This window comes from Dendrobates tinctorius, unplaced genomic scaffold, assembly GCF_039654945.1.
Source record: "Dendrobates tinctorius isolate UK_male_01 unplaced genomic scaffold, ASM3965494v1 ptg000038l, whole genome shotgun sequence".
Classification (NCBI taxonomy): domain Eukaryota; kingdom Metazoa; phylum Chordata; class Amphibia; order Anura; family Dendrobatidae; genus Dendrobates; species Dendrobates tinctorius.
The window spans coordinates 4,108,535-4,135,548 of NW_027361706.1; the positions used below are offsets into that span (position 1 = coordinate 4,108,535).

Genomic DNA, 27,014 nt, shown 5'->3' on the forward strand with positions numbered 1-27,014 from the left:
ATGCTCCATATTAATATATGCCCCATATAATGCTGCACAAAGGTTAATGGTGGCCCTATAAGATGCTCCATATTAACCCCTTTCTGTCATATGATGTACTATCCCGTCCATGTGACTTGGGACTTAATTCCCATGGACGGGATAGTACGTCATAGCGATCAGCAGCGCTCACGGGGGGAGCGCCGCTGATAGTGGCCGGGTCTCAGCTGATTATCACAGCTGACACCCGGCACTATGTGCCAGAGGCGGTCACGGACTGCCCCCGGCACATTAACCCCTGGCACACTGCGATCAAACATGGGCATAGGGAAGAATCACGCAGGGAACAGTGCAGGCCCCCGGATCCAAGATGGCCGCGGGGGCCTTCGGGGTCCTGCAGGGAGGTTGATTTCTCAGTGCCTGCTGAGATTAGGCGTTGAGAAAGCCTCCTGCAGTACATGTCAGATCGCTGATCTTACACAGTGCACTGCAAAGTGTCAGATCAGTGATCTGACACTTTACAGCAGAGGTCTCAAACTCGGCAGAGTAAATGTGCCGCACATAAAAAAAATTTGAGCTGGCGGGCGCCATTCCTTACAAACTTAATACACCTCGTACACACACGGCTCCGCTCCATCCACCTCATACATACGTGGCTCCGCTCCGTACACCTCGTACACATGCGACTCCGCTCCGTACGCCTCGTTACTGTAGCCATTATCAAAGTGATCAGACCCATAGAAAACCTTGAAATAATCTTAAGCCAACCTGTTAATAATCATATCAAATTATAGATGCCGATACAGTTGAAAGCAGTAATGAAGGAGAGAGCATCATGTGATGCTCCCTCTCCCATCACTCGCCTCTGACTCAGCATGTACCAACAGGGGAGCTGATTTGAAGCTGAGAAGCTCTGCAGTATGCAGAAGCGAGAGCAGCAGGTAATTACTGTGTGTGTGTGTCTGCTGTACTATTCTGTGTATGGGGGGACTGCACTATACTGTGTTGTGTATGTCTGCTGAACTATAGTGTGTATGGGGGGACTGCACTATACTGTGTTGTGTATGTCTGCTGAACTATAGTGTGTATGGGGGGACTGCACTATACTTTGGTGTGTGTGTGTGTCTGCTGTACTATACTGTGTGTGGGGGGACTGCACTATAGTGTGTTGTCTGCATTATACTGTGTGTGGGGGGGCCTCCACTATACTGTGTTGTGTATGTCTGCTGCACTATAGTGTGTATGGAGGGACTGCACTATACTTTGGAGTGTGTATATCTGCTGTACAATACTGTGTGTGGGGTTGACTGCACTATACTGTGTTGTCTGCACTATACTGTGTGTAGGGGGCTGCACTATACTGTGTTGTGTATGTCTGCTGCACTATAATGTGTATGGGGGGACTGCACTATACTTTGGTGTGTGTTTGTCTGCTGTACTATACTGTGTGTGGGGGACTGCACTATACTGTGTTGTCTGCATTATACTGTGTGTGGGGAGAATGCACTATACTGTTTTTATGTGTGTCTGCACTATTCTGTGTGTGTGGGGGGACTGCACTATACTGTGTGTTTGGGGGACTGCACTATACTTTGTATGTGTGGGGGCTGCATTAAACTGTGTGTGGGGGCTGCATTATACTGTGTGGGGGGCTGCATTATACTGTGTGTGGGGGCTGCACTATACTTTGTGTGTGTTTGTGGGGGGATGAATTATACTGTGTGTGTGGGGCTGCATTATACTCTGAGGGGGCTGCTTTATACTCTGGGGGTCTACATTATACTGTGTGTGTGGGGGGGCTGTATTATAATCTGAAAGGGCTGCATTATACTCTGAGGGAACTGCATTATTCTCTGAAGGGGCTGCATAATACTGTGGGTGTGGGTTCTGCATTATACTGTGTGTGAGGGCTGCACTATGTGTGTGTGTGTGTGTTTGTGGGGGGCCGCATTATACTCTGAGGGGCTGCTTTATACTCTGAGGGGGGTTGCAGTATACTCTATCAAGGACCATGGGAGCGCATTTTACTATATGTACTATATGGGACCTGCATTATACAGTATCAAGGACTATCTGCACCAATCATTCTCCCTCAGCCAGAGTAAGGGTAGGTGCATACGGTCAGTAAATGATGTGGGTTGGATGCTGCGTACCTGTGCAGCATCCAGATGTTACAGCATAGCGGATGGGATTTCAAGAAATCCCATGCCTACTGTGCGTGCACCGATGCCCGCGGATCACCCAGAGATGGACATGTGGCGTGTCTCTCCAGTTCGCAGCATGTCTATTTATCTTGCAGAGACACAAGCCTCCGTAAGATAAATCTCACCCGTACAATGTATTTGAAGGTTTAATTCCGCACAGTTCAATGGACACATTCAGAATCACCTGCATTCAATAGCTGGCAACACTATGGACGTAGCGGACATGCGCTGCATACAAATCGCTGCCAATTACTGAACGTGTGCAGATACCCTAAAAATTCCAGGAAACAAGCGTTGAATGACTTCAATATTGTCGATCGGGCTCGTTTAGCGGCCTGAACTCAACGCAAGTAAATACAACAGAAATGTTTCTGAGTGATGGAGCGATATGTGAGCATTTGCAGACCCACTTTAAGCTTTTGCCAAGGGCCCCACTTTGTCTAAAACCGACCCTGTATGGCGGACGCATCCCTCAAAGATCAACCCAACCCACCTCGTCAAGGAATCTCTGAAAAGGGACATCTCATTTGGTGTAAAGTTCATTAATAAAACCTAGTTGAAAAAATGATTTTTAGCCCCAAATACATGAATTTTAAGGAAAAAATACCCATATCCCAACAGTAGAAAAGTGAAGGGTATATGTCAAAGACTGAAATAAAAAAAAAAGTTGAGAGTTAAAAAAATTGGGGGCAATAAATATTATAATATGATTACACAGACAATATTTGTCACAGTACGTACAGGTATAAATGTGAAACTATCACATTTTCTGCTTTTATTTTTAAGAAAGTTTTTTGCATTCAGGAAACTTTCTGATGTTCTATTCTCTTTAGATTTATTTGTGAGAATACTGACGATCTGCTGACAAAACCGTTCACTGGTGGTATTGATGATGATGGTAGTGATGATCTCACTGGTGGTAATGATGATGATGGTAGTGATGAGCTCACTGGTGGTAATGATGATGATGGTAGTGATGATCTCACTGGTGGTAATGATGATATTGTTGATGTTGTCCATCTTGAACTGTCCTCCCACCTCTCCTCCTGCTCCCTCTTTGACCGCTTACAATCAGGCTTCCGACTGCACCACTCAACTGAAACTGCCATAACTAAAGTCACCAACGACCTACTAACCGCCAAGAGCAAACGACAATACTCAGTCCTTCTTCTCCTGGACCTGTCTTCTGCCTTCGACACTGTGGACCATTCCCTCCTGCTCCAGATTCTCTCATCTCTGGGCATCACAGGCTTGGCCCTATCCTGGATCTCATCATATCTAACAGACTGATCATTCTGTGTCTCCCTCTCCCACACCACCTCCTCACCTTTCCCATTCTCTGTCAGTGTTCCTCAAGGCTCAGTTCTAGGACCCCTACTCTTCTCCATCTACAACTTTGGCCTGGGACAGCTCATTGAATTCCACAGCTTGCAGTATCATCTCTATGCCGATGACACGCAGATCTACCTATCTGGACCTGACCTCACCTCCTTACTGACCAAAATCCCACAATGTCTGTCCGCTATTTCAGCTTTCTTCTCTGCTCGCTTTCTAAAACTGAACATGGACAAAACAGAATTCATAATCTTTCCCCCATCTCACTCTACCCCTCCACCAGACTTATCCATCAATGTCAATGGTTGCTCACTTTCCCCAGTCCCGCATGCTCGGTGCCTCGGGGTGATCCTCGACTCTGCCCTCGCTTTCAAGCCACTTATCCAAACCCTAACCTCCTGCTGTCGCAATCTCAAAAATATTTCCCGGATCCGTGCATTCCTTGACCATGACACCGCAAAAACACTAGTGCATGCCCTTATCATCTCCGGCCTTGACTACTGCAACCTCCTACTCTCTGGCCTCCCCTCTAGCACTCTGGCACCACTCCAATCCATCCTACATTCTGCTGCACGACTAATCCACCTGTCTCCCCGTTATTCCCCAGCCTCTCCCCTATGCCAAGCCCTTCATTGGCTTCCTATTGTGCAGAGGCTCCAGTTCAAAACCCTAACTATGATATACAAAGCCACCCACAGCCTGTCTCCTCCTTACATCTGTGACATGGTCTCCCGGTACCTACCAGCATGCAACCTTCGATCCTCTCAAGATCTCCTTCTCTACTCTCCTCTTATCTCTTCTTCCCACAACCGCATACAAGACTTCTCCTGTGCTTCCCCGATTCTCTGGAATTCCCTCCCCCTACACATCAGACTCTCGCCTACCATGGAAACCTTCAAAAAGAACCTGAAGACCCAGCTCTTCCGACAAACCTATAACCTGCAGTGACCCACAGTCTACTGATCCGCCGCACAACCAGCTCTACCCTCTCCTAGTGTATCCTCACCCAACCCTGTAGACTGTGAGCCCTTGCGGGCAGGGTCCTCTCTCCTTTTGTACTTATGTGTGTCTTGTACTGCTCATGTTTATTGTACTTGTCTATATTTGCCCCTTTTCACATGTAAAGCGCCATGGATAAATGGCACTATAAATTGTATAATAATAATAATAATAATAATAATAATAATGTTGTCTATAAATCTTGATTGTATTCTTTCTTCGTCTCTTTCAGCCTTCCACTGACCTTACCCAGTCCACTATTTCCTCTTTTCTGATATTGAAGGGACGCTCTGTTTGTGAAAAACAGGAGAAGATAATGTAATTATTTCTTTGGGTGTAATGGAGGAGGCCAACTCAAAATTAGTAAAGGTACTGTCACACTAAGCGATATCGCTAGCAATATCGCTATAACTTGTGACGTTATAGCGATATTGCTAGCGATATCGCTGTGTGTGATACTTACCTACAACCCGCTCCCCCCTGGTTATCGCTGATCGCGCGAGAACGTTCAGGACCGCTTCTCGTCGTCAGCTTCCTGTTGTGATGACGAGCGACGCGTGGAGCCGGGCGGGAGTGTAGGGAAGGTGACCTGACGTACGGACGGACTAGTCAGAATGGAGAAAGATAGGTATGCACAGTATAGGTAGGTGTCAGTTATTATAGAGGGGAAACAACTAGGAAAGTGTAGTGGACGTGCAGTACCTTGGGTGGACATTAGATGGCAGGGAGGAGTGTGAGCAAAGGACTTTACAGCAGCTTAGGGCTTTAGAAACCGTTGGTCATGGGGGGCGTGGTGACAGTTAGTGACAGTTTCAAGGAACCGGGAGAGTTATAAATACTGAGGGAGGGTTCCAGAAGATTCCAGTCCCCAGGGGGAGCCCAGGTGACAGGAGGACTACGCCAGTCTGTGTGCCCTGAGGAGAATCCGACCAGGGGGACTGAGGAGAGGAAACGTCAGGGGGGTGGTCCTGACAGGGAAGGACCGCAGCAGAGACAAGGCTCTGGGTGGAAGACACCGTATGTGTAACGACGAAACTGACCAGTAAAGTGCTGTTGGTGTACGGGCCTAAGGCGGCCACAGTAACCGAGCTGTCAGGATTGTCACAGTGTGAGACGGGACGTTACGTATAAATACGTCCCTAGTGTAACATACGGTGTTGAAGCGGCCCTGGACACGGAGGGAGATATCGCGATGTACCGCGAGGACCGTCAGTCGGACGGTGAGCAATAAACTTGGACCTGTTGCACCCAGAATCTGCCTCATCGTGTCTGTTATCATCTCTGCGCGGTAAGAAGTGGGACCACCCCCCCCCAGCTCGGCACTCCACCACCGACACTACAGGAGGATGCAGGATCGCCTGGTGTGACAGGTAAGTAGCGACCCCCGTCCCCAGCGATGTCGCTGGTGAGATCTGCCAGTGTGGCAGCTCACTAGCGACCACTTAGCGATGCACCAGCGATCCTGACCGCGTCATATCGCTGGTCGGGATCGCTGGTACATCGCTAAGTGTGACAGTACCTTTAGGCCTCATTCAGATGTTTTGGGGTTGTTTTTGCATGCAAAGAGAAAATTTTCATCCATTTTTGGTCAATGTGTCCGCTTTTTCCATCACGGTACAATCGTTTTTTCCTCTATCCAAAAAATAAGTTCTCCTACCCTTTAAGCAGTAAAAAAAAATATGCAGTTCATTTGCTTTTTTTTTTATAGACCCACATTATTGTACTTACCTGGGTCATCACTTATTATTTCTATCAGCTCATCTTCTTCCTGAACCTTTGTTTGGTTACTGAAAATAGGAAATAGAGAAAATCTTTAATCTCCTTATCATGGGCAGGAATTCTAGAAGGAAGCAATGTGCAGAATAATGCATTGTCCAACTCCAGGAAATGCACCCTATTAAGAGCGGTTATAGGAAGCTTCGCCCCCAGCAATTTGCCTCCAGCAGTTCGCCCCAGGTACATTTTGCCCCCAGCATTTGGCTCCCAGGATGTTTCGCCACCGCACATTTCGCCCCCAGCGTTTCGCCCCTGGATGTTTCGCCCCCGGATGTTTCACCTACAGCATTTTGTCCCTGGATGGGTCGCCATCTGATGTTTCGCCCCTAGCATGTTGACCCCTGATGTTTCACCCTCAGCTTTTGGGGTCAACATGCAGGGAACAAAACATCTAGGGCTGAACATACCTGAGGGTAAAATATACAGGACCCCAATTGCTGGGGATTCCTGTGGCTGCCTTTTCAGCAGCTCACCCAGTGTCTCATCTGGCTGGCCTTAAAGGAGTATTATCACCCTAGAACACAAAAAAACTGACATACTTACCTGTCACAGCTGCAACTCCTTGAGTATGGGGCGAAATGTGCGGGGGTGAAATGTGCGGGGTCGAAACACCCTGGGGGCAAAATGCTGGGGGCGAAATGTGCGGGGGCGAACTGCTGGGGGCGAACTGCGGGGGGCGAAACATCCAAATCCCATATAACACAGTCCACATAGTATATAACACAGCCACATAGTATATAACACAGTCCACATAGTATATAACACAGCCCACATAGTATATAACACAGCCCACATAGTATATAACACAGCCACATAGTATATAACACAGTCCACATAGTATATAACACAGCCACATAGTATATATCCCAGCAACATAGTATACTTTATAACACAGTCACATAGTATATAACACAGGCCACATAACATCTAACATAGCCTATAAAGTATGTAACACAACCACATAGTATATAACACAGTCAACATAGTATATAACACAGTCCACATAGTATATAACACAGCCCACTTAGTATATAACACAGCCACATAGAATATAACACAGCCCACATAGAATATAATACAGCCCACATAATATAAAACACAGCCCACATAGTATATAACACAGCCACATAGTATATAACACAGCCACATAGTATATAGCACAATCCACATAGTATATAACACAGCCACATAGTATATAACACAGCCCACATAGAATATAATACAGCCTACATAGAATATAATACAGCCCACATAGTATATAAACACAGCCACATAGTATATAACACAGCCACATAGTATATAATACAGCCACATAGTATATAACACAGGCCACATAGTATACAACACAGCCACATAGTATAAAACACAGCCCACATAGTATATAACACAGCCACATAGTATAGTGTATAACACAGCCACATAGTATATAACACAGGCCACATAGTATATAACACAGCCAACATAGTATATAACACAGTCCACATAGTATATAACACAGCCCACATAGTATATAACACAGCCCACATAGTATATAACACAGGCCACATAGTATATAACACAGCCCACATAGTATATAACACAGTCCACATAGTATATAACACAGTCCACATAGTATGTAACACAGCCCACATAGTATATAACACAGCCCACATAGTATATAACACAGTCCACATAATATGTAACACTTCCCACATAGTATATAACACAGCCACATAGTATATAACACAGCCACATAGTATATAACACAGCCACATAGTATATAACACAGCCCACATAGTATATAACACAGCCCACATAGTATATAACACAGCCACATAGTATATAACACAGCCACAAAGTATATAACACAGCCACATAGAATATAACACAGCCACATGGTATATAACACAGCCACATAGTATATAACACAGCCCACATAGTATATAACACAGGCCACATAATATATAACACAGTCCACATAGTAAATAACACAGTCCACATAGTATATAACACAGCCACATAGAATATAACACAGCCCACATAGAATATAACACAGCCACATGGTATATAACACAGCCACATAGTATATAACACAGGCCACATAATATATAACACAGCCCACATAGTAAATAACACAGTCCACATAGTATATAACACAGCCACATAGAATATAACACAGCCCACATAATATATAACACAGTCCACATCTCCCCCCCCCCCCCCGAGAATGGCCCCACAGTCCAGAACTCACTGATATATTAAAAAACTCCACAATTTTCACCTCTCCTCGTGCCATGCGCTGTTCCCGTCTGGCTCCTACATAAACATAAAAAGTACCAGCACAAAGTCAAGAAAATTTCATGTATATAAACTCAGATACATATCAGAAAATACAGAGAAAAAAATGAGTTTACCATATACAACGAAAAATAAGTATTTATTAATACAGAAGTTCATCAATTACATAAATAGTAAAATGTACAATAAAATATATCATATGTCAATTAGTATGTATGAATACACATGATCCACAAGACTGATGGCCACAGACTATGAGCAGAACATAATAGCAGGACAGAGCAAAAAATAACCTATGTCAAACCAATAGTAATAGAAAGAGTTAATGTAAACATCAGGCAGCTGATTCACTCAGTATCAGGAGGCTCATATAGCCAACCATGCAGTGCAATGGTATGCTGAACAAGTGCCCCTAAATCATAAACATCACCATGGTAGTGTGGGAGGAATGGCCCCCGTCGAGTGTCCGGACCGGAACCAAGGGAGCCGTCATCTGGGTTCCGGGGGAAACTGTCCCCGGGGCACAGAGTTCGAGGACAAGCTGTTGTGACAGACAGATGGGCTGGAGGAGGGAAGAATATAAAGGAGGCGGGGAATCCCCGGGACGATGAGTGAGCAGACTGTGACAGAGGCAGCAGGAGACTGTGGGAGCGACTGCAAGATAGAGCGACCTACCAGTGCCAGGGAAGATGCCGACTGAGGACTCCAGAGGGACGGTGGCAGGGCGATCATCCGAGATTTGCTGCCCCGCTCCAGCCCGCGGCTGCAGCCTACACGCGGTCGCCCGCGGCCGCTGCCATCTCGCTCCACCCCGCGGCAGCGACCTGTTACCCGCCACCCGCAGTCGCCCTGCTCTCACCAGTGTTCGCGGCAAGTACAGTGCCGCCGCCGGCCACCACTGTCCCGCACCGGTTCGCAGCACGGGCCGAGCCTCTGCTGGCCGTGGACTCCCCGTCGCAGCCGTTAGCTGCGCGGGTGGTCTGTGATTCGCCACCCTACATCGCTGCCACTTGCCCCAGTCTGGGAACTGCGGCCCATCCGTCCAAGGACTCAGCCGGGGCCTGTGGGGCTCCAGTGTCATCAGAGCGCTGGAGCGTGCGAAGACTACGCCAACGCCTCAGCAACTGGGCCCAGCGACTACTACGCCGAAAGACCACCATCCCGCATGGCGAGGGACGCCTGGACGGCTAAGTTGACTATATATTTACGGACCCGTAGTCAGCCATACCGCGGCCCTATAGTGACCGGCTATTGCCGGAAGTAGTCGTGTTCTACCCGTTTGTGTTTGCTTGTTTTAGAGCCCCTGCGAGGGCAACCCGTGTTACTGTGGCACCCCTGAGGCTTCAGTCGCCACAGAGGTACTGCACCTCCTCCTGAGGTGTGGTGCCCCACCATCCAGGTAAGGTGAGAACTCCTGACCACGCTGCAACACTCGCATCCCACACAACATGGTAGTTCAGCAAAGCCACATTGCGGCTCCTTGCTTAGAGGGTAGCAGAGCACCTTTGGTGGTTCCCTGCTTGGAACACGAAACGTGCTGGGAGGCGGGTGGAGTTTAGACTACATAAAGAGCAGGAAGAGTTAGTTAGTCAGTCAGTCAGCGAGAGAGAGAGAGAGTCACTCGGAGAGGAGTGAGGATTCCTGGAAGAGGGATGGAGGAAGGAGTGCTGCAGTTGCCTCAGTGATCTGAGCCAGCTGGCACAGGAAAGGAAAGAAGGAGAAAGACATTGGACTGAAACCTGACCTTCTATGAGAGAGAGGGATTAGTACAGAATGAAGGAGAAAAATGGAACAGAGAGGACGTTGGTTAGAGGAGAACCCTGCCTAGAAGTTCTAAACGCAAGGCCGGGGCCCGGTCCCCGAGGTTGTATGGATACTGAAGGCTCTGCAGCAGACACCGGTGGAGTAGTGAGCTACTCCCATCTAAGACTTGGGGGCACAACAGCAACTTGGATAGTGAGCTGGGACTCAGGAGTAAGGCGTACCCGAAGCAGGCTACAGCTGTCTGCTGTACAAGTAGAGTTCTTGGGAACATCTGTCAGGAGGCACTCCAGTGTAACTCAGTACTAGGAGTACTTCAGTAAAAGGCGCTATAGAGGAGACATTCAGAAAGGTACATGTTGGCGGAGTGTTCGAAGGGAGCATCCTATCTTGCCTGGAGGTTGACTGAGCCCAGGACCCGGAGGACACAGCACGGAGGCAGGCATCTGTGTGAACTGCAGACTGTGAGTAAAGCTTTGGAACTACATGCCCTGGTGTCCTCCACTTATTCCCGCATCACTACACCCTTCAAAGCTACATCTGGGCAACGGCCTCTACACCACCTGTGCCTCTCCTCCATTGCTACATCTACACTGCCCTGGGACTACGGCTCCACCTGTGGGGAGCTTCACCATCTTGGCTGCAACCCACCACCAGTCCCAGAGGATCTGCATGCAGCGTCGGTCTAACACCTCACTTGCCGAACACCACAGGTGGCGTCACAAACTATTCATAAACTTTATTTCATTGTTCATTCACCCCCTTTTTTGCCATGGAGCCCCAGGGCCACGGACCGGGTCACAGCTTCCGTGACACTCCCATTGAGATCAACGGGCCCGCTACCGAGTACCCCGCTAGGCCCTGGCTCCATTACCGCTTTTGGTGATCAAGCCGTGACTGAGGAAAGTTCCCTCTAGTCTTATAAAAGTTATTATAGAAAGCACCAAATTGTCTTGCGACTCGTCACTGCATCCTGCGTACCTGCAATTACCACAGTATCAACAATAAATATATTTATGTATACATTACGTATGCAAAGACCGCTACATGACTAAGTAAAGAATGAAGAGGTTAATTACCCATAATGACTGCCCGTGCTGTGACCACGTTCCCCAACGCACGTTTCGCTTGATATTTCGTCGCTTCCTCAGGGGGCTCCTGTCTCAACGGCTGCACTGCCTGGCACACAGTGAGTGCGCGATGACGTCTTCACACACCCGCAGTGTCAGAGGCAGAGGGGAATGATGGGAGAGGAGGCATCAGCTGACGCTCTCTCCTCCATCATTGCTTTGACCCGGAACCACCATGAGCACCGCAGGAAAGGCTATTAAATGCAAGGCCGCTATTGCCTGGGAACCATGCAAGCCCCTCAGCATTGAAGATATTGAAGTAGCTCCTCCAAAGGCTCATGAAGTCAGAATAAATCGTGCAGAGCTTGCGATGGCCAACACAGTAACATCTGCAAAAAATTAGAGTTTGCATTTGGAGCTCAATCAGGACTGATGGATGATGGTGCAAGCAGATTTACCTGTAAAGGCAAAGCGATTTATCATTACGCATGCACAAGTACATTCACTGAATACACTGTGGTGTCTGACATTTACGTTGCCAAAGTGGATGCCCGTGCCCTTGTTGAAGTTTGTCTTATAGGCTGTGGATTTTCTACTGGATATGGTGCAGCTGTCAACACTGCTAAGGTGACCAAGCGCTCTAGTTGTGCTGTTTTTGGCTTGGGAGGAGTTGGTTTTTCATCAATTGTAGGATGCAAGGATGCAAGCGCTACACGAATCATTGGAGTAGGTTCACATAAGGATAAGTATCCAAAAGCCTTACAACTGGGAGCCACTGAGTGCCTAAACCCAAAGGTTTACGATAAACCCATTCATGAGGTCATTACTGAGCTAACTAATGGAGGAGTGGATTTTGCCGTTGAATGTGCAGGACGCACTGAAACCATGCTGACTGCTCTCCAGTGTACTTACTGTGGAAATGGTGTTGCTTGTTTTCTCATGAAGTCAAAAGAAATCGTGCAGAGCTTGCGATGGCCCACACAGTAACATCTGCAAAAAATTAGAGTTTGCATTTGGAGCTCAATCAGGACTGATGGATGATGGTACAAGCAGATTTACCTGTAAAGGGAAAGCGATTTATCATTACTAGTGTTGAGCTTTCCGATACCGCAAGTATCGGGTATCGGCCGATATTAGCTGTATCGGAATTCCGATACTGACTTCCGATACTTTTTTCGTATCGGATAACGGAATGGGAAGTTCCCATAATGCTATCAGCCCGCTCGCTTTGATTCAGCCAATGGGAATCCTCAGAAGTGTGGGCACATCCTGTTAGGCATGTAAACTATTGGCATGGCTGTGATTGGCTGCTGAAATGATGTCATGATGCACTATAAAAGCCGCCCCCATTTCTGGTCACTCGGCTGTGAATTCAGTTAGGGACAGGCTGCTGTTGAAGACTGTGAGGGACAGTTAGAAATAGCGATTCTCAAAACAATATTGTGCTTTACCCAGGCTACATAAACCACCACTGTAGCTTTCTTTTCCCTAGCAGCAGTGTTCACAGCTGTCTGCAAGGGCTGTGTGAGTGCAGCTCACGCTGTGGAGTGGGTCCTGCAGCCACGTCTGGTTGTAGGCCGCCCAGCGTGCCTCACTGCTGCCTCATACATATTTTTCTTTTTGAGCTGCTTATTTTTAAAAAATTCTATCTAGTGTGCTTCCATCCGTATCAATATACGTTGGTTGCAAACACTAGTAGTAGACAGCGGAGCCTTGCTGCAGCCTTTCAGTGCTAGTGCCCACTTAGCTGCACTATTCACGGCTGTCTGAGAGGTCTCTGACTGTGTGTGAGTGCAGCTCACACTGAGTAGTGTGTCCTGCAGCTACGTCTGGTTGTAGGCTGCTCAGCGTGTCACTGCCTCACACATTTTTCTTTTATTGCAGCTCATTTTTTCTCCTATTAGTGTGCATCCATCCGTATCCATATATGGTGGTTGCAAACACTCTAGGAGTACACAGCGGAGCCTTTCTGCAGCCTGTCAGTGCTAGTGCCCACTTAGCTGCACTGTTCACGGCTGTCTGAGAGGTCTCTGACTGTGTGTGAGTGCAGCTCACGCTGAGTAGTGTGTCCGGCAGCTACATCTGGTTGTAGGCTGCTCAGCGTGCGTCACTGCCTCGCACATATTTTTCTTTAATTGCAGCTCATTTTTTCTTCTCCTATTAGTGTGCATCCATCCATATCCATCTACATTGGTTGGTTGCAAACACTATATAGGAGTAGAGGAGCCTTTTTTCTGGCTTGTGCCCTTCAGCTGCAGCCAGATTAGTATTACCCAAATTTTTTGGAGCCTCATCTTTTGCATTGTAGGTTACCTGCCTGCATTGTAATAGCTCCAGAAAGTTGGTGATACTCTCACTTTCAAATCTTTGATCACATCATTTTAGTTTTTTTTCCCCCCCAAAAAAACATCAAAGTTCACCAAACACTACAGTTGAAAGTTGTGTAGGCCACATTAGCTCCCATTAAAGTGTAGTCGATACACACACTTCATAAAATTAGTGTTTCTTATACCTGTAACCAGCTGTTCAGGAATAAGCACACTAAGGCCCCCCTTTGTACTTTTCTGCCTATCTTTCTCAGTCTAGCAAGATGAAGAAGGCAGGGAGTAAGGCACGTGGGCGTGGAGTTTCAGCAGGGAGAGGACGTGGGGATTCTGCAGGGAGAGGACGTGGGGATTCTGCAGGGAGAGGACGTGGGGAGTCTGTGCCTGCTGTTGGCACCAGTGAGTCAGCATCCCCCAGTTTTAGCAGGCAACAGTGCTTTATGCGCAGCTTTGTAGGACCTCACTGTACCCCACTGCTGCGGGAGGAACAAATTGAAGCCGTTGTGGGATGGATGCCAGCTAACGCATCGACTTCAATTACTTCCACATCCTCTCAGGGCCAGAGCACCGAAGAGCAACCATCTGTCTCTTCACCACCTGCCAAAGTGCCCAGGCATTCAGAGACCACTGGACAGGAGCCATCACAGTCTCTACTTCTGTTCTTGGAATCTGTTGGTTTGGAAAGAGGGGGCCAGCCAAGCAGCATTCCAGTTTGTGAAGAAGAGGGAGTATGCAGTGATGCGCAACTTCTTTGTCCCTCTGAATCTGCAGAGGCGGGTGGGCCAGTGCCTATGGTCAGCACACCTCAGTACGCATCAGATGATGACGAGACACAGTTGCCACTTTCTGTTGCGTACGGTGCTGGCGAGACAACCCAGGAGAAGCAGGTGTTTGAAGAGGGGAGTGTAGATGATGAGGTCCTTGACCCATCATGGCGTGAGGAACAGGAAGGTGGTGGGAGCAACTCTGAGGAAGAGATTCCCCGAACGGCAAAAACCGGAGGGAGAGGGAGAGGGGCAGACTTGGTTGCCTGTAGCCTCCACTTCGGCACACGTTAGGAGCATTCCACTTTCAAAAGGCAAAACGGGCGCTCCCAAGACTTGCAGTGCGTGGTCCTTTTTTGACACAGTTGCAGATGACATTTGCTTTGTCAAATGCAAGCTGTGTCATCAGAGAGTCAAAAGAGGGAAAAATGTCAGCAACCTCAATACCACTAATATGTGGAAACATGTGCGGACCAAGCACGAGGTGGAGTTACACAGACACACTGAAGACGTAGGCCAACGTACAGCACCACCTACCACCTCTTCAGCTCGTGTTGGGGCCTCTTCCTCCAGCTCACACACAGCTGGTTCGGCTTCCTCACAGGATCGCCAAGGAAGAACCTCTGGCACTGTTGTCCGGAGACCCTGTGACATTCCACCCACAGCACCACATTCCAAGTCATCCTCACACTCCCAGGCCACTCGACAGCCATCGGTAGCACAGGCATGGGAGAAAGGTGACCATACTCAGCAAACCATCCCCGAGCACAGGCTCTGAATGCTGGCATTGCCAAACTACTGGCACTTGAAATGCTGTCATTCAGGCTGGTGGAGACTGACACCTTCCGGGACTTCATGGCATTGGCGGTCCCACAATACACCGTGCCCAGCCGCTTTTATTTCAGCAGGCGAGCCGTCCCTGCCCTGCAGAAACATGTGGAGGCAAACATAAAACATGCGCTACTAAACGCCGTCAGTAGCAAGGTCCACCTGACCACCGATGCGTGGACCAGTAACCATGGACAGGGACACGATACCTTTCCCTCACTGCCCATTGGGTCAATGTTGCTGAGCCGGGTACAGATCTGGAGAGTGGCGCTGTACGTGTTCTGCCAACTCCACGGATTGCAGAAATCCAGTCTGTACACATTGACTCCTCCTCCAACTCAAGTTCCTCTGAAACAGCGCAGCAGGAGCCTGTTATGACCGATATGAGCACAGCCGTGGCCAAACGTCAACAGGCCGTACTGAAATTAATTTCTTTGGGGAATCGAAGCCACACAGCGCAGGAGCTCTGGAATGCCATCAAGCAGGAGAGCGACGTGTGGTTTCTGCCAGCGAATCTCCAGCCGGGCTTGGTAGTGTGTGACAATGGCCGAAATCTGGTGGCAGCTCTTGGCCTTTGCAACCTCACTCACATCCCATGTCTGGCACATGTGCTCAACTTGGTCGTGCAGAGCTTTCTGAGCGACTATCCGGATCTTGATGCACTGCTGCACAAGGTCCGCATAGAGTGCGCTCACTTGCAGCGTTCCAGCACGGCAAGGTCGCGCCTTGCTGCTCTGCAGCGTCGATTACGCCTTCCGGAACATCGCATCATATGTGACTTACCCACCAGGTGGAATTCTACGTTACATATGTTGGAGCGGTTGTGTGAGCAGCAGGCAGCAGTCATGGAGTACCAGCTGCATCAGGCGCAAACAAGTCGCACTGTGCGCCGGTCACACTTCAGCACCACTGACTGGGCCTCTATGAAGGACATCTGCCTCGTTTTGCGTGCCTTCGATGATTCCACGCGGATGGCGAGTGCAGATGATGCACTAGTCAGCATGACTGTCCCCCTTATCTGTCTACTTCAAAAAACACTGCAAGCACTAAGGGATGAGGTTTTGGAAGAGGTGGAGGATGAGGAGTCCCAAATGCCATCTGCTACTGGACAGTCTGCGCTACGTGCTTCCTCACAAAGGCCTAGGCAGGGGACACTTTGTGAGGCGGATGAGGAGGAGTCGATGGAGGAGGAAGACAGCTCTCCAGAGGAGGGAGGTACACAAAGCTCTAATCAGTATGTACAGCGAGGGTGGGGAGATGCAGATCAGGCAGAGATCACGCCTCAAGCAGGGGACAGCGGTTCTTTGGCAGTTGGGAGTCTTCAGCACATGGTTGACTTCATGCTGCAGTGCCTGAGAAACGACCGTCGCATCGCCCACATTCTCTATACGGCTGATTATTGGGTGTACACCCTCCTAGATCCTCGCTACCGGGACAACTTGCAAACCCTCACACCAACTTTGAACCGGGAGTGTAAACTGCGGGAGTACCAAGACACACTGGTGCAGTCCATCATGTTTTCCATTCCACCCGACAGCAGTGGTGCTAGTGCTTTACAAAGCACCTCTGTGCGTCGAGCCAGTGGAGGAAACTCGGCACAAAGAGGGAGCAGAGGCAGCGCCTCAGCACAAGGCAAGACCACTATGGCCCAAATGTGGCAAAGTTTTGTGTGTCCGCCACAATTGTCTACACCATCACTGACGGCTCCAGTCAGCAGGAGGCAACGTTTCCATCAGATGGTGACAGACTACATGTCTTGCCCTGTGAGTGTACTCCCAGATGGCTCTTCCCCCTTCAAGTTTTGGGTCTCTAAGCTGGATACATGGCCAGAGCTTAGCCAGTATGCATTGGAGGTGCTGGCTTGCCCTGCTGCCAGTGTATTATCGGAACGCGTCTTTAGTGCCGCAGGTGGTGTACTAACAGACCGTCGCACGCGACTTTCTTCCGATAACGTTGACCGGCTTACTTTGCTGAAAATGAACAAGGCCTGGATCTCCCCAGAATTTGCCAGTCCTCTTCCCGACTAAATAATTGGTTGGCAACTGTATCCAGGTCTCCTGTTGTGTTCATGTTTCTACCACCTGAACTATAATCCCTGGGCTTCAACACAGCCAGTTGTCGCTCAGATGTGTCGTCTGCACAGAGAAAAACACTAGCTCCTGTGTTATTGGGGTTCAGTAATGCCAGCTGCTCCCCTGCTGTGTGGACTGCAAAGTCTCCTGCTCCATCCACATTCAAACTACTACTGATTTTTAACCGTGCTTCACTTAGGCCTCTGGCTCCACTGTCTCTAGTATTTCCCCTGGCCTCCAACCCCGCCAGTTGCTGCTCTGAAGTGGCGTCTGCACAATCCACACTTCTTCCTGAGTTACTGGGGCTCAGTCACGTTAGTTGATCCCCTGATGTGTGTCCGGCAAGGTCTCCTGGTCTGTCCACATTCCCAGAGCTGTCACTGGTGGGGTTGGAGGCCAGGGGAAATACTAGAGACAGTGGAGCCTGAGGCCTAAGTGGAGCACGGTTACAATCAGTAGTAGTCTACAACCTCTATAAAACGTGCTGCAAGTTGGCCTCAGCCTGCTCCATGCTTCATCCTGGGCTCCAACAACGCCAGTTGGTGTTCAGAAGTGCCGTCTTCACAGAACAAAACACACTAGCTCCTGTGTTAGTGGGATTCAGTAATGCCAGCTGTTCCCCTGCTGTGTAGACGGCAAAGTCTCCTGCTCCATCCACATGCCAACAACATCAGACCTCAGCCTGCTCCATGCCTCGTCATGTGCTCCAACGCCAGTTGGTGTTCAGAAGTGCCGTTTTCACAGAGCAAAACACACTAGCTCCTGTGTTAGTGGGGTTCAGTAATGCCAGCTGTTCCCCTGCTGTGTGAATGGCAATGTCTCCTGCTGCCTCCAAACTCACACTGCAACGCATTTTCTCCTCGCTCCAAGTAGGCCTCAGCCTGCTCGGAGCATTGATCCTGGGCTACAACACAGCCAGTTGTAGCTTGGAAGTGCTGTCCGCACAGATTCAAACACTCGCTCCTGTGTCTGTGGGGTTCAGTAACGCCTGCTGTTCCCCTGCTATGTGGATGGCAAAGTCTCCTGCTGCCTCCAAAATCACACTACTACTGATTTTCCACCGTGCTCCACTTAGGCCTCTGGCTCTACTGTCTCTAGTATTTCCCCTGGCCTCCAACCCCGCCAGTCGCTGCTCTGAAGTGGCGTGTGCACAATCCACACTTGTTCCTGTGTTACTGTGGCTCAGGCACGTCAGTTGATTCACTGATGTGTGTCCGGCAATGTCTGCCGCTCTGTCCCCATTCCCATTACTAGTAGTCGGAATGTGGACAGAGCAGGAGACCTTGCCGGACACACATCAGTGGATCAACTGACGTGACTGAGCCCCAGTCACACAGGAACAAGTGTGGATTGTACACACGCCACTTCAGAGCGGCGACTGGCGGGGTTGTAGGCCAGGGGAAATACTAGAGACAGTAGAACCAGAGGCCCAAGTGGAGCCCGGTTAAAATCAGTAGTTGTGTACAACCAATATAAAACTAGCTCGAAGTAGGCCTCAGCCTGCTGCATGATTGACCCCTGGGCTCCAACATCACCAGTTGCAGCTCAGAAGTGTCTTTGGCACGGGTACTCCCTCCTGCTCAGCCTGGTTCCAGCACCGTCAGCTGGTTCCCGGCAGAGCCTTTGGCCTAGGTGCCTCCTTCTTGGTATCCGAGTTCCAGCAACGTCTGCTGGTCCTTGGTAGTGCTCTTTAGCACAGGTACCTCCTGCTTAGAAACCGTGTTCCAGCACCGTCAGCTGGTCCACGGTTGTGCCATTGGCTCTTGTTCCTTCTGCTGCCCCTCTGAGTTCCAGCACCGTCAGCTGGTTCTCGGTAGTTCCATTGACTCTTGTAGCTTCTGCTACCCATCCGGGTTCCAGCACCGTCAGCTGGTTCTCGGCAGTGTCTTTGGCACGGGTACTCCCTCCTGCCCAGCCTGGTTCCAGCACGCCTGTTTCCGGGTAGTGTCAATGTAACTTTGCCACCGATACGTTGTCTTGTCGTGTTGCGGTCGGGTTTGCCGAGTCTATGGTGCCTGCAGTTTTGGTGCTTTCTATGTGGGCTGCGGGTTCTGGTAATAAAGGCTGGTTCTGTAGTGCCAATAGGACAAGCACCCCCTGTTGGACTGTGGGTTTCGGAAACTGCGTCCTGCTCGCGGCCTTGCAACTTTGTTGATCATGGGTACCTTCTGCTACCCATCCGGGTTCCAGCACCGTCTGCTGGTTCCCGGCAGAGCCTTTGGCATTGTTGTCTCCTTGTCGGTATCCGAGTTCCAGCAACGTCTGCTGGTTCTTGGTAGTGCTTTTCAGCACAGGTAACTCCAGCTTAGAAACCGTGTTCCAGCACCGTCAGCTGGTCCACGGTTGTGCCATTGGCTCTTGTTCCTTCTGCTGCCCCTTTGGGTTCCAGCACCGTCAGCTGGTTCTCGGTAGTTCCATTGACTCTTGTAGCTTCTGCTACCCATCCGGGTTCCAGCACCGTCAGCTGGTTCTCGGCAGTGTCTTTGGCACGGGTACTCCCTCCTGCCCAGCCTGGTTCCAGCACGCCTGTTTCCGGGTAGTGTCAACTTAACTTTGCCACCGATACGTTGTCCTGTCGTGTTGCGGTCAGGTTTGCCGAGTCTATGGTGCCTGCAGTTTTGTTTTTTTCTATGTGGGCTGCGGGTTCTGGTAATAAAGGCTGGTTCTGTAGTGCCAATAGGACAAGCACCCCCTGTTGGACTGTGGGTTTCGGAAACTGCGTCCTGCTCGTGGCCTTGCAACTTTGTTGATCATGGGTACCTTCTGCTACCCATCCGGGTTCCAGCACCGTCTGCTGGTTCCCGGCAGAGCCTTTAGCATTGTTGCCTCCTTGTCGGTATCCGAGTTCCAGCAATGTCTGCTGGTTCTTGGTAGTGCTTTTCAGCACAGGTAACTCCTGCTTAGAAACCGTGTCCCAGCACCGTCAGTTGGTCCACGGTTGTGCCATTGGCTCTTGTTCCTTCTGCTGCCCCTCTGGGTTCCAGCACCGTCAGCTGGTTCTTGGTAGTTCCATTGACTCTTGTAGCTTCTGCTACCCATCCGGGTTCCAGCACCGTCAGCTGGTTCTCGGCAGTGTCTTTGGCACGGGTACTCCCTTCTGTCCAGCCTGGTTCCAGCATGCCTGTTGTTTCCGGGTAGTGTCAACGTAACTTTGACACCGATACGTTGTCTTGTCGTGTTGCGGTCGGGTTTGTCAAGTCTATGGTGCCTGCAGTTTTGGTGCTTTCTATGTGGGCTGCGGGTTCTGGTAATAAAGGCTGGTTCTGTAGTGCCAATAGGACAAGCACCCCCTGTTGGACTGTTGGACTGTGGGTTTCGGAAACTGCATCCTGCTCGCGGCCTTGCAACTTTGTTGATCATGGGTACCTTCTGCTACCAATCCGGGTTTCAGCACCGTCTGCTGGTTCCCGGCAGAGCCTTTGGCATTGTTGCCTCCTTGTCGGTATCCGAGTTCCAGCAACGTCTGCTGGTTCTTGGTAGTGCTTTTTAGCACATGTAACTCCTGCTTAGAAACCGTGTTCCAGCACCGTCAGCTGGTCCACGGTTGGGCCATTGGCTCTTGTTCCTTCTGCTGCCCCTCCTGGTTCCAGCACCGTCAGCTGGTTCTCGGTAGTTCCATTGAGTATTGTAGCTTCTGCTACCCATCCGGGTTCCAGCACCGTCAGCTGGTTCTCGGCAGTGTCTTTGGCACGGGTATTCCCTCCTGCCCAGCCTTGTTACAGCACGCCTGCTGTTTCCGGGTAGTGTCAACGTCACTTTGCCACCGATACGTTGTCCTGTCGTGTTGCGGTAGGGTTAGCCGAGTCTATGGTGCCTGCAGTTTCGGTGCTTCCTATTTGGGCTGCGGGTTCTGGTAAAAAAGGCTGGTTCCATAGTGCCAATAGGACAAGCACCCCCTGTAGGACTGTGGGTTTCGGTAACTGCGGCCTGCTCGCGGATGCAAAACTTTGTTAATCATGGGTACCTTCTGCTACCCATCCGGGTTCCAGCAACGTCAGCTGGTTCCCGGCAGAGCCTTTGGCCTAGGTGCCTCCTTGTCGGTATCCGAGTTCCAGCAACGTCTGCTGGTCCTTGGTAGTGCTTTGGAGCACAGGTACCTCCTGCTTAGTAACGGTGTTCCAGCACCGTCAGCTGTTCCACGGTTGTCCCATTGGCTCTTGTTCCTTCTGCTACCCATCCGGGTTCCAGCACCGTCAGCTGGTTTTCGGCAGTGCCTTTGGCCTAGGTGCCTCCTTCTTGGTATCCGAGTTCCAGCAACGTCTGCTGGTCCTTGGTAGTGCTTTGGAGCACAGGTACCTCCTGCTTAGTAACTGTGTTCCAGCACAGTCAGCTGGTCCACGGTTGTGCCATTGGCTCTTGTTCATTCTGCTGCAACTCCGGGTTCCAGTACCGTCAGCTGGTTCTCGACAGTTCCTCAGCCTTCTTGTAACTTCTGCTACTTTTCCAAGTTCAAGCTTGTGGAAATGGTTTTTGATTCTCACTCTGGATCTCCATGAAAATGACCCTGAAGACGAATACCCTGAAGACCACACAGAAGAATACCTAAAAGATGACCCTGAAGAAGATGACCAAGAGGACAAAGAACTGGAAGACAACCACCAAGATGCAGAACAACAAGAGACAGAAGACCAAGAAGCATAAAAAACAAAAGCAGAAGAATATTAAGCATAAGACTAAAAATCTGAGCAAAGGATATTATCAAATTTATTAGCAGAAGAAGACTAAGCAGTGTATGGGGGTGTGTTATGAAAGAGTCACCGAAGGAGGAAAAAACAAAAATACAAGCTAAGTCCAGAAAAACTGGAGAGGTTGGTAGCTATCGGATTGCAGACCCCTGATCCTATCCACAACAACTAACAGTAGCCGTGGGGGGTTCCTACGATGCCCTAGACCCCTCGATCACAGCCGGAGAACAAAATAGGCCTAAAGAAAGAAAGGTGAAATCTAAACTGCCCCAGAGCAGACCCCAAAGCAATAGGCAGCCCCCAACAAATAATGACGGTGAAGCAAGATGAAAACACTAACACAGATAGAAAGATAGGTTGAGCAAACGATGGGGCCTAAGCTAACTAAAAAGGACAGGATAGAAAAGCTGCTGTCTGCAATCCGTAAAAAACCCTACCAAAAACCCTACCAAAAAATGTCCCAACCGTCTGATAGGAAAAACAGGCCCTGAAGTCGCTATATCAGCACTCAGGTAAATTCTGAAGACAGAGCCAAGAGACCACCATAGTATCTTTTACGGTTTCTGACAAACGCTTCCGAAAGAGAGCTGCCAAGGCACCATCATTCCAGGTAGTAAGGACCGCCCACTTTTGGAATTTTTGACAGTACAACTCTGCAGAATCCCGACCCTGGCTCAATGCCAACAGGGCCTTTTCAGCCTGATCAATAGCATTAGGTTCATCATACAACAACCCCAAGGCTTGAAAAAATGCGTCCACATTAGTAAGAATAGGATCATCAGGTTTCAAAGAAATCCTGGGGATCGCCGCGCAGCAAAGAGATGACAATTTTAACCTGCTGCGCGGAGCTCCCCGACGAGTTAGGCTTCAAGGCAAAAAATAATTTACAATTATTCTTAAAATTCAAAAATTTAGACCGATCCCCAAAAACACATCAGGAGTAGGGTTCTTTGGTTCAGCAGCATGTGAATGAGCAAGATAGGCGGAAATTCCCCGCACTTCAGCAGTGAGCTGCTCCACACGATCAGACAATTGCTTCATCTCCATTGAGAAAGAAAAAAAAAATTCCCCCTACGGCCTCAGAGACATAGAGGAAGAAATATACAAAAAAAAAAAAAAAAAACATACTGACAAACTCTCTTTTTTTTTTACAATTCTTTCCTGCTATTGAGTACCCTAGGATCTGCGGTATGGCTGGTAATTCTGTTATGAATGAGTAACCGAAGGAGGAAAAAACAAAAATACAAGCTAAGTCCAGAAAAACCGGAGAGGTTGGTAGCTATCAGATTGCAGACCCCTGATCCTATCCACAACAACTAACAGTAGCCGTGGGGGGTTCCTACGATGCCCTAGACCCCTCGATCACAGCCAGAGAACTAAATAGGCCTAAAGAAAGAAAGGGGAAATCTAAACTGCCCCAGAGCAGACCCCAAAGCAATAGGCAGCCCCAACAAATAATGACGGTGAAGCAAGATGAAAACACTAACACAGATAGAAAGATAGGTTGAGCAAACGATGGGGCCCAAGCTAACTAAAAAGGACAGGATAGAAAAGCTGCTATCTGCAATCCGTAAAAAACCCTACCAAAAAATGTCCCAACCGTCTGATAGGAAAAACAGGCCCTGAAGTCGCTATATCAGCACTCAGGTAAATTCTGAAGACAGAGCCAAGAGACAAAAATGGAACTCAGCACACCCCCGACCGGGGATGGCTGAACTCCAAAAAACAAGGTAAACAAAACAAAACTAATAAGTTCAATAGCAGAGCAAAAATTTATCTTTGGGAAGCAGGAATCAGACTGGTCTCCAAGAATCCAGCAGAGAAATCACCAGCGACTCAGAAGGGCGTCGGCTGCCTTATATCCAGTCAGAATTTCCTGTTACCCAGTCATCATCTACCAGATCAGGTGTTTGGTAATCAGCCTCACTACCTTCCTTCACCAGAAGAGGGAGTTCATCAGACAGCGACGGTGAAGGGGAAAATGAACTCACAACAGGGGTGTGTCCGTTCCTCCTCGTGGTGCCCCTGGAAAAGGCCTGCTGCTGCAGGACAAACTGAACGCGGACAAATCCTGTTGTAAATCTTTTGTGACAGGCTGAACGGAAGGTGTAATCTTCAAACTTTTATAGATAACAACTACAGGAATGCCTGACACAAATAAGAATATGATGAAGAAGAATAGGAAGAAGATGAAGAAGTAGAATATGAAGAAGAATAATAGTTGAATAAGAAGAATATGAAGAATGTAAAAAAAAAAAAGAAAAAGAAGAAAAAAAAGAAGAAAAAGAAGAAGTTGATGAAAAAGATGCTGCTGCTGAGGATCATGAAGGAGAAAGTGTGGGTGAAGTAAAAAAGAAGGTAAAGAGCATGGAAGTAGTGAAACATACATATCTGACAAAAAATTAAAGACTTTAACATAGTCAATATCTTTGTAACTACGAACGTCTTTAAAAAAAAAAAAATCCTGCTATTCCATTTGATTGGGCTAAACCTCTATGGCTTTAATGTCTCCTACACCTCCCACAATACATTCTACATTATTATTAGTTGTTTTTCTTCATGTAGAATTAACCTACAGGGAAAGAAAGGGTTTTTTTTAATTCCGATATTTCTGTTCCATTGACTTGAATGGGACTTCCGGGATCGGAATCTGCGATACCCGATACTTTTTTTTAGATCGGCCGATCCATTCCGATACGATATTTTTCAGTATCGGGTGGTATAGCTCAACACTAATCATTACGCATGCACAAGTACATTTACTGAATACACAGTGGTGTCTGACATTTGCGTTGCCAAAGTGGATGTGTGGCGCCCCTGAGGCTCAGTCGCCACAGAGGTACTGCACCTTCTCCTAAGGTGTAGTGCCCCACCACCTAGGTAAGTAGGGAACTCCTTTCCACACTCCAACACCTGCACCCCACACACAGGATAGTTCAGCAGGACCACATTGCGGCTCCATGCTTAGAGGGTAGCAGCGCACCTTTCGTGGGTCCTTGCTTCGTAACACGAGATGTGCTGGGAGGTGGGTGGAGTTGAGATATATAAAAGGTTGGGAAGGTTTAGAATTACAGATAAGTCTGGAGGTTCAGTCTGACAGAGGGTCAGAAAGGAAGGAAGGGAGCCACTCGGGAGGAGTGGGGATCCCTGGAAGAAGGGATGGAGGAAGGAGTGCTGCAGCCATCTGGCACGTGACCTGAGCCATCTGGCACGGAAAAGGAACAGAAGGAGAAAGACGTAGAACTGCAACCTAAGCTTCCATAAGAGAGAGAAGAAACAGTGCGGAACGAAGGAGTAGGAGAACAGAGAGGAGTTGTGGGTTGGAAGAGGAACCCTGCCTATAGGTTCTCAGTGCAAGGCCAGGGACCGGTCCCCGAGGTTGTATGGACACTTATGGTTCTGCAGCAGACACCGGTGGAGTAGTTGGCTGTAAATGCACTACTCCCATCTAAGACTTGGGGCACAACAGCAACTGAATAGAGAGCCAGGACTCCGGAGAAGGGAGTCCCCAAGAGAGGCTACAGCTGTCTGCCATACGAGTAGAGTTGTTAGGAACATCTGACAGGAGGAACTTCAGAGTACCACGGTGCTCGAGCTCTTCACACTAAAAGGCGCAATAGAGGAGTCGTTCAGGAAAGGTACATGTTGGCGGAGTGTTGGAGAGGATAATCCTGACTAGCCCGGGAGGTTGATTGAGTCTCTACCCCGGAGTCAGGCACCAGTGTGTACCATGAACTGTGAGTAAAGCTTTGGAACTTCAAGCCCTGGTGTCTTCCATTCATTTGTGCGCCAACACCGTCAGCACCGCTACATCTGGCTACCAACATTCCTCACACCGCCTACGCCTATACACTGTCCTGGGGTTACAGCTTCACCTGTGGGGAGCTACACCATCTATGCTGCAACACACCATCAGCCCCAGAGGATCTGCACGCAGCGTTGGCTTACCATCTTGCTTGCCAAACACCACAGGTGGCGTCACAAACTATCACATAAACTATATTACAAACCACCATTGATTTGGGCGCCCAGGGCCACGGACCGGGTCACAGCTGCTGTGACTTATCCCACTTACACTGGCCCGGTACCGAGTACCCCACAGCCCTTGGAGGGCGACCCAGATGCCCGTGCCCTTGTTGAAGTTTGTCTTATAGGCTGTGGATTTGCTACTGGATATGGTGCAGCTGTCAACACTGCTAAGGTGACCAAGCGCTCTAGTTGTGCTGTTTTTGGCTTGGGAGGAGTTGGTTGTTCAGCAATTGTAGGATGCAAGGATGCAAGCGCTACACGAATCATTGGCGTAGGTTCACATAAGGATAAGTATCCAAAAGCCCTACAACTGGGAGCCACTGAGTGCCTAAACCCAAAGGATTCTGATAAACCCATCCATGAGGTCATTACAGAGCTAACTAACGGAGGAGTGGATTTTGCCATTGAATGTGCAGGACGCACTGAAACCATGCTGACTGCTCTCCAGTGTACTTACTGTGGAAATGGTGTTGCTGTTGTGTTGGGTGTGGCATCTCCCAAGGACACACTTTGTTTGCATCCAGGTTTGCTTGTCACAGGGCGTACCTTGAAAGGATCTATATTTGGAGGCTACAAGGGTTCTGATATCCCAAAACTGGTTACAGATTATATGAACAAAAGGAACAATCTGGAACATTTAGTAAGCAAGAAGCTAGCCCTGGAAAAAATCAATGAAGCATTTGAACTGCTTAGCAGTGGGGCAGGAGCTCGGAGTATTGTGATATTCTAATCGTACTGCAAGTGAAAATATGGAAGTAGACCATGGAGCTGTCCTTGTAGAAATGCACTTTACAGCTTCTGATTAATCATATCTTATATGCATACATTCTCCTATCTGATTGGTGTATGATTTTTTTGTTCACAGTGATAGAATCCACTTAAGAATTTCGGCATTTGCTTTGGTTCAACTT

The 27,014-nt window shown here is 48.8% G+C and overlaps 1 protein-coding gene across 1 annotated transcript; it reads left to right on the plus strand.

Moving 5' to 3' along the window:
- The first annotated feature begins 11,833 nt into the window (after nt 1-11,833).
- LOC141088189 (NADP-dependent alcohol dehydrogenase-like) lies at nt 11,834-26,833 on the plus strand. Its single transcript, XM_073574112.1, has 2 exons — nt 11,834-11,972; nt 26,217-26,833. The coding sequence occupies exons 1-2, from the start codon at nt 11,834-11,836 to the stop codon at nt 26,831-26,833; spliced, it is 756 nt and encodes a 251-aa protein (XP_073430213.1).
- Nucleotides 26,834-27,014: the final 181 nt, after the last annotated feature.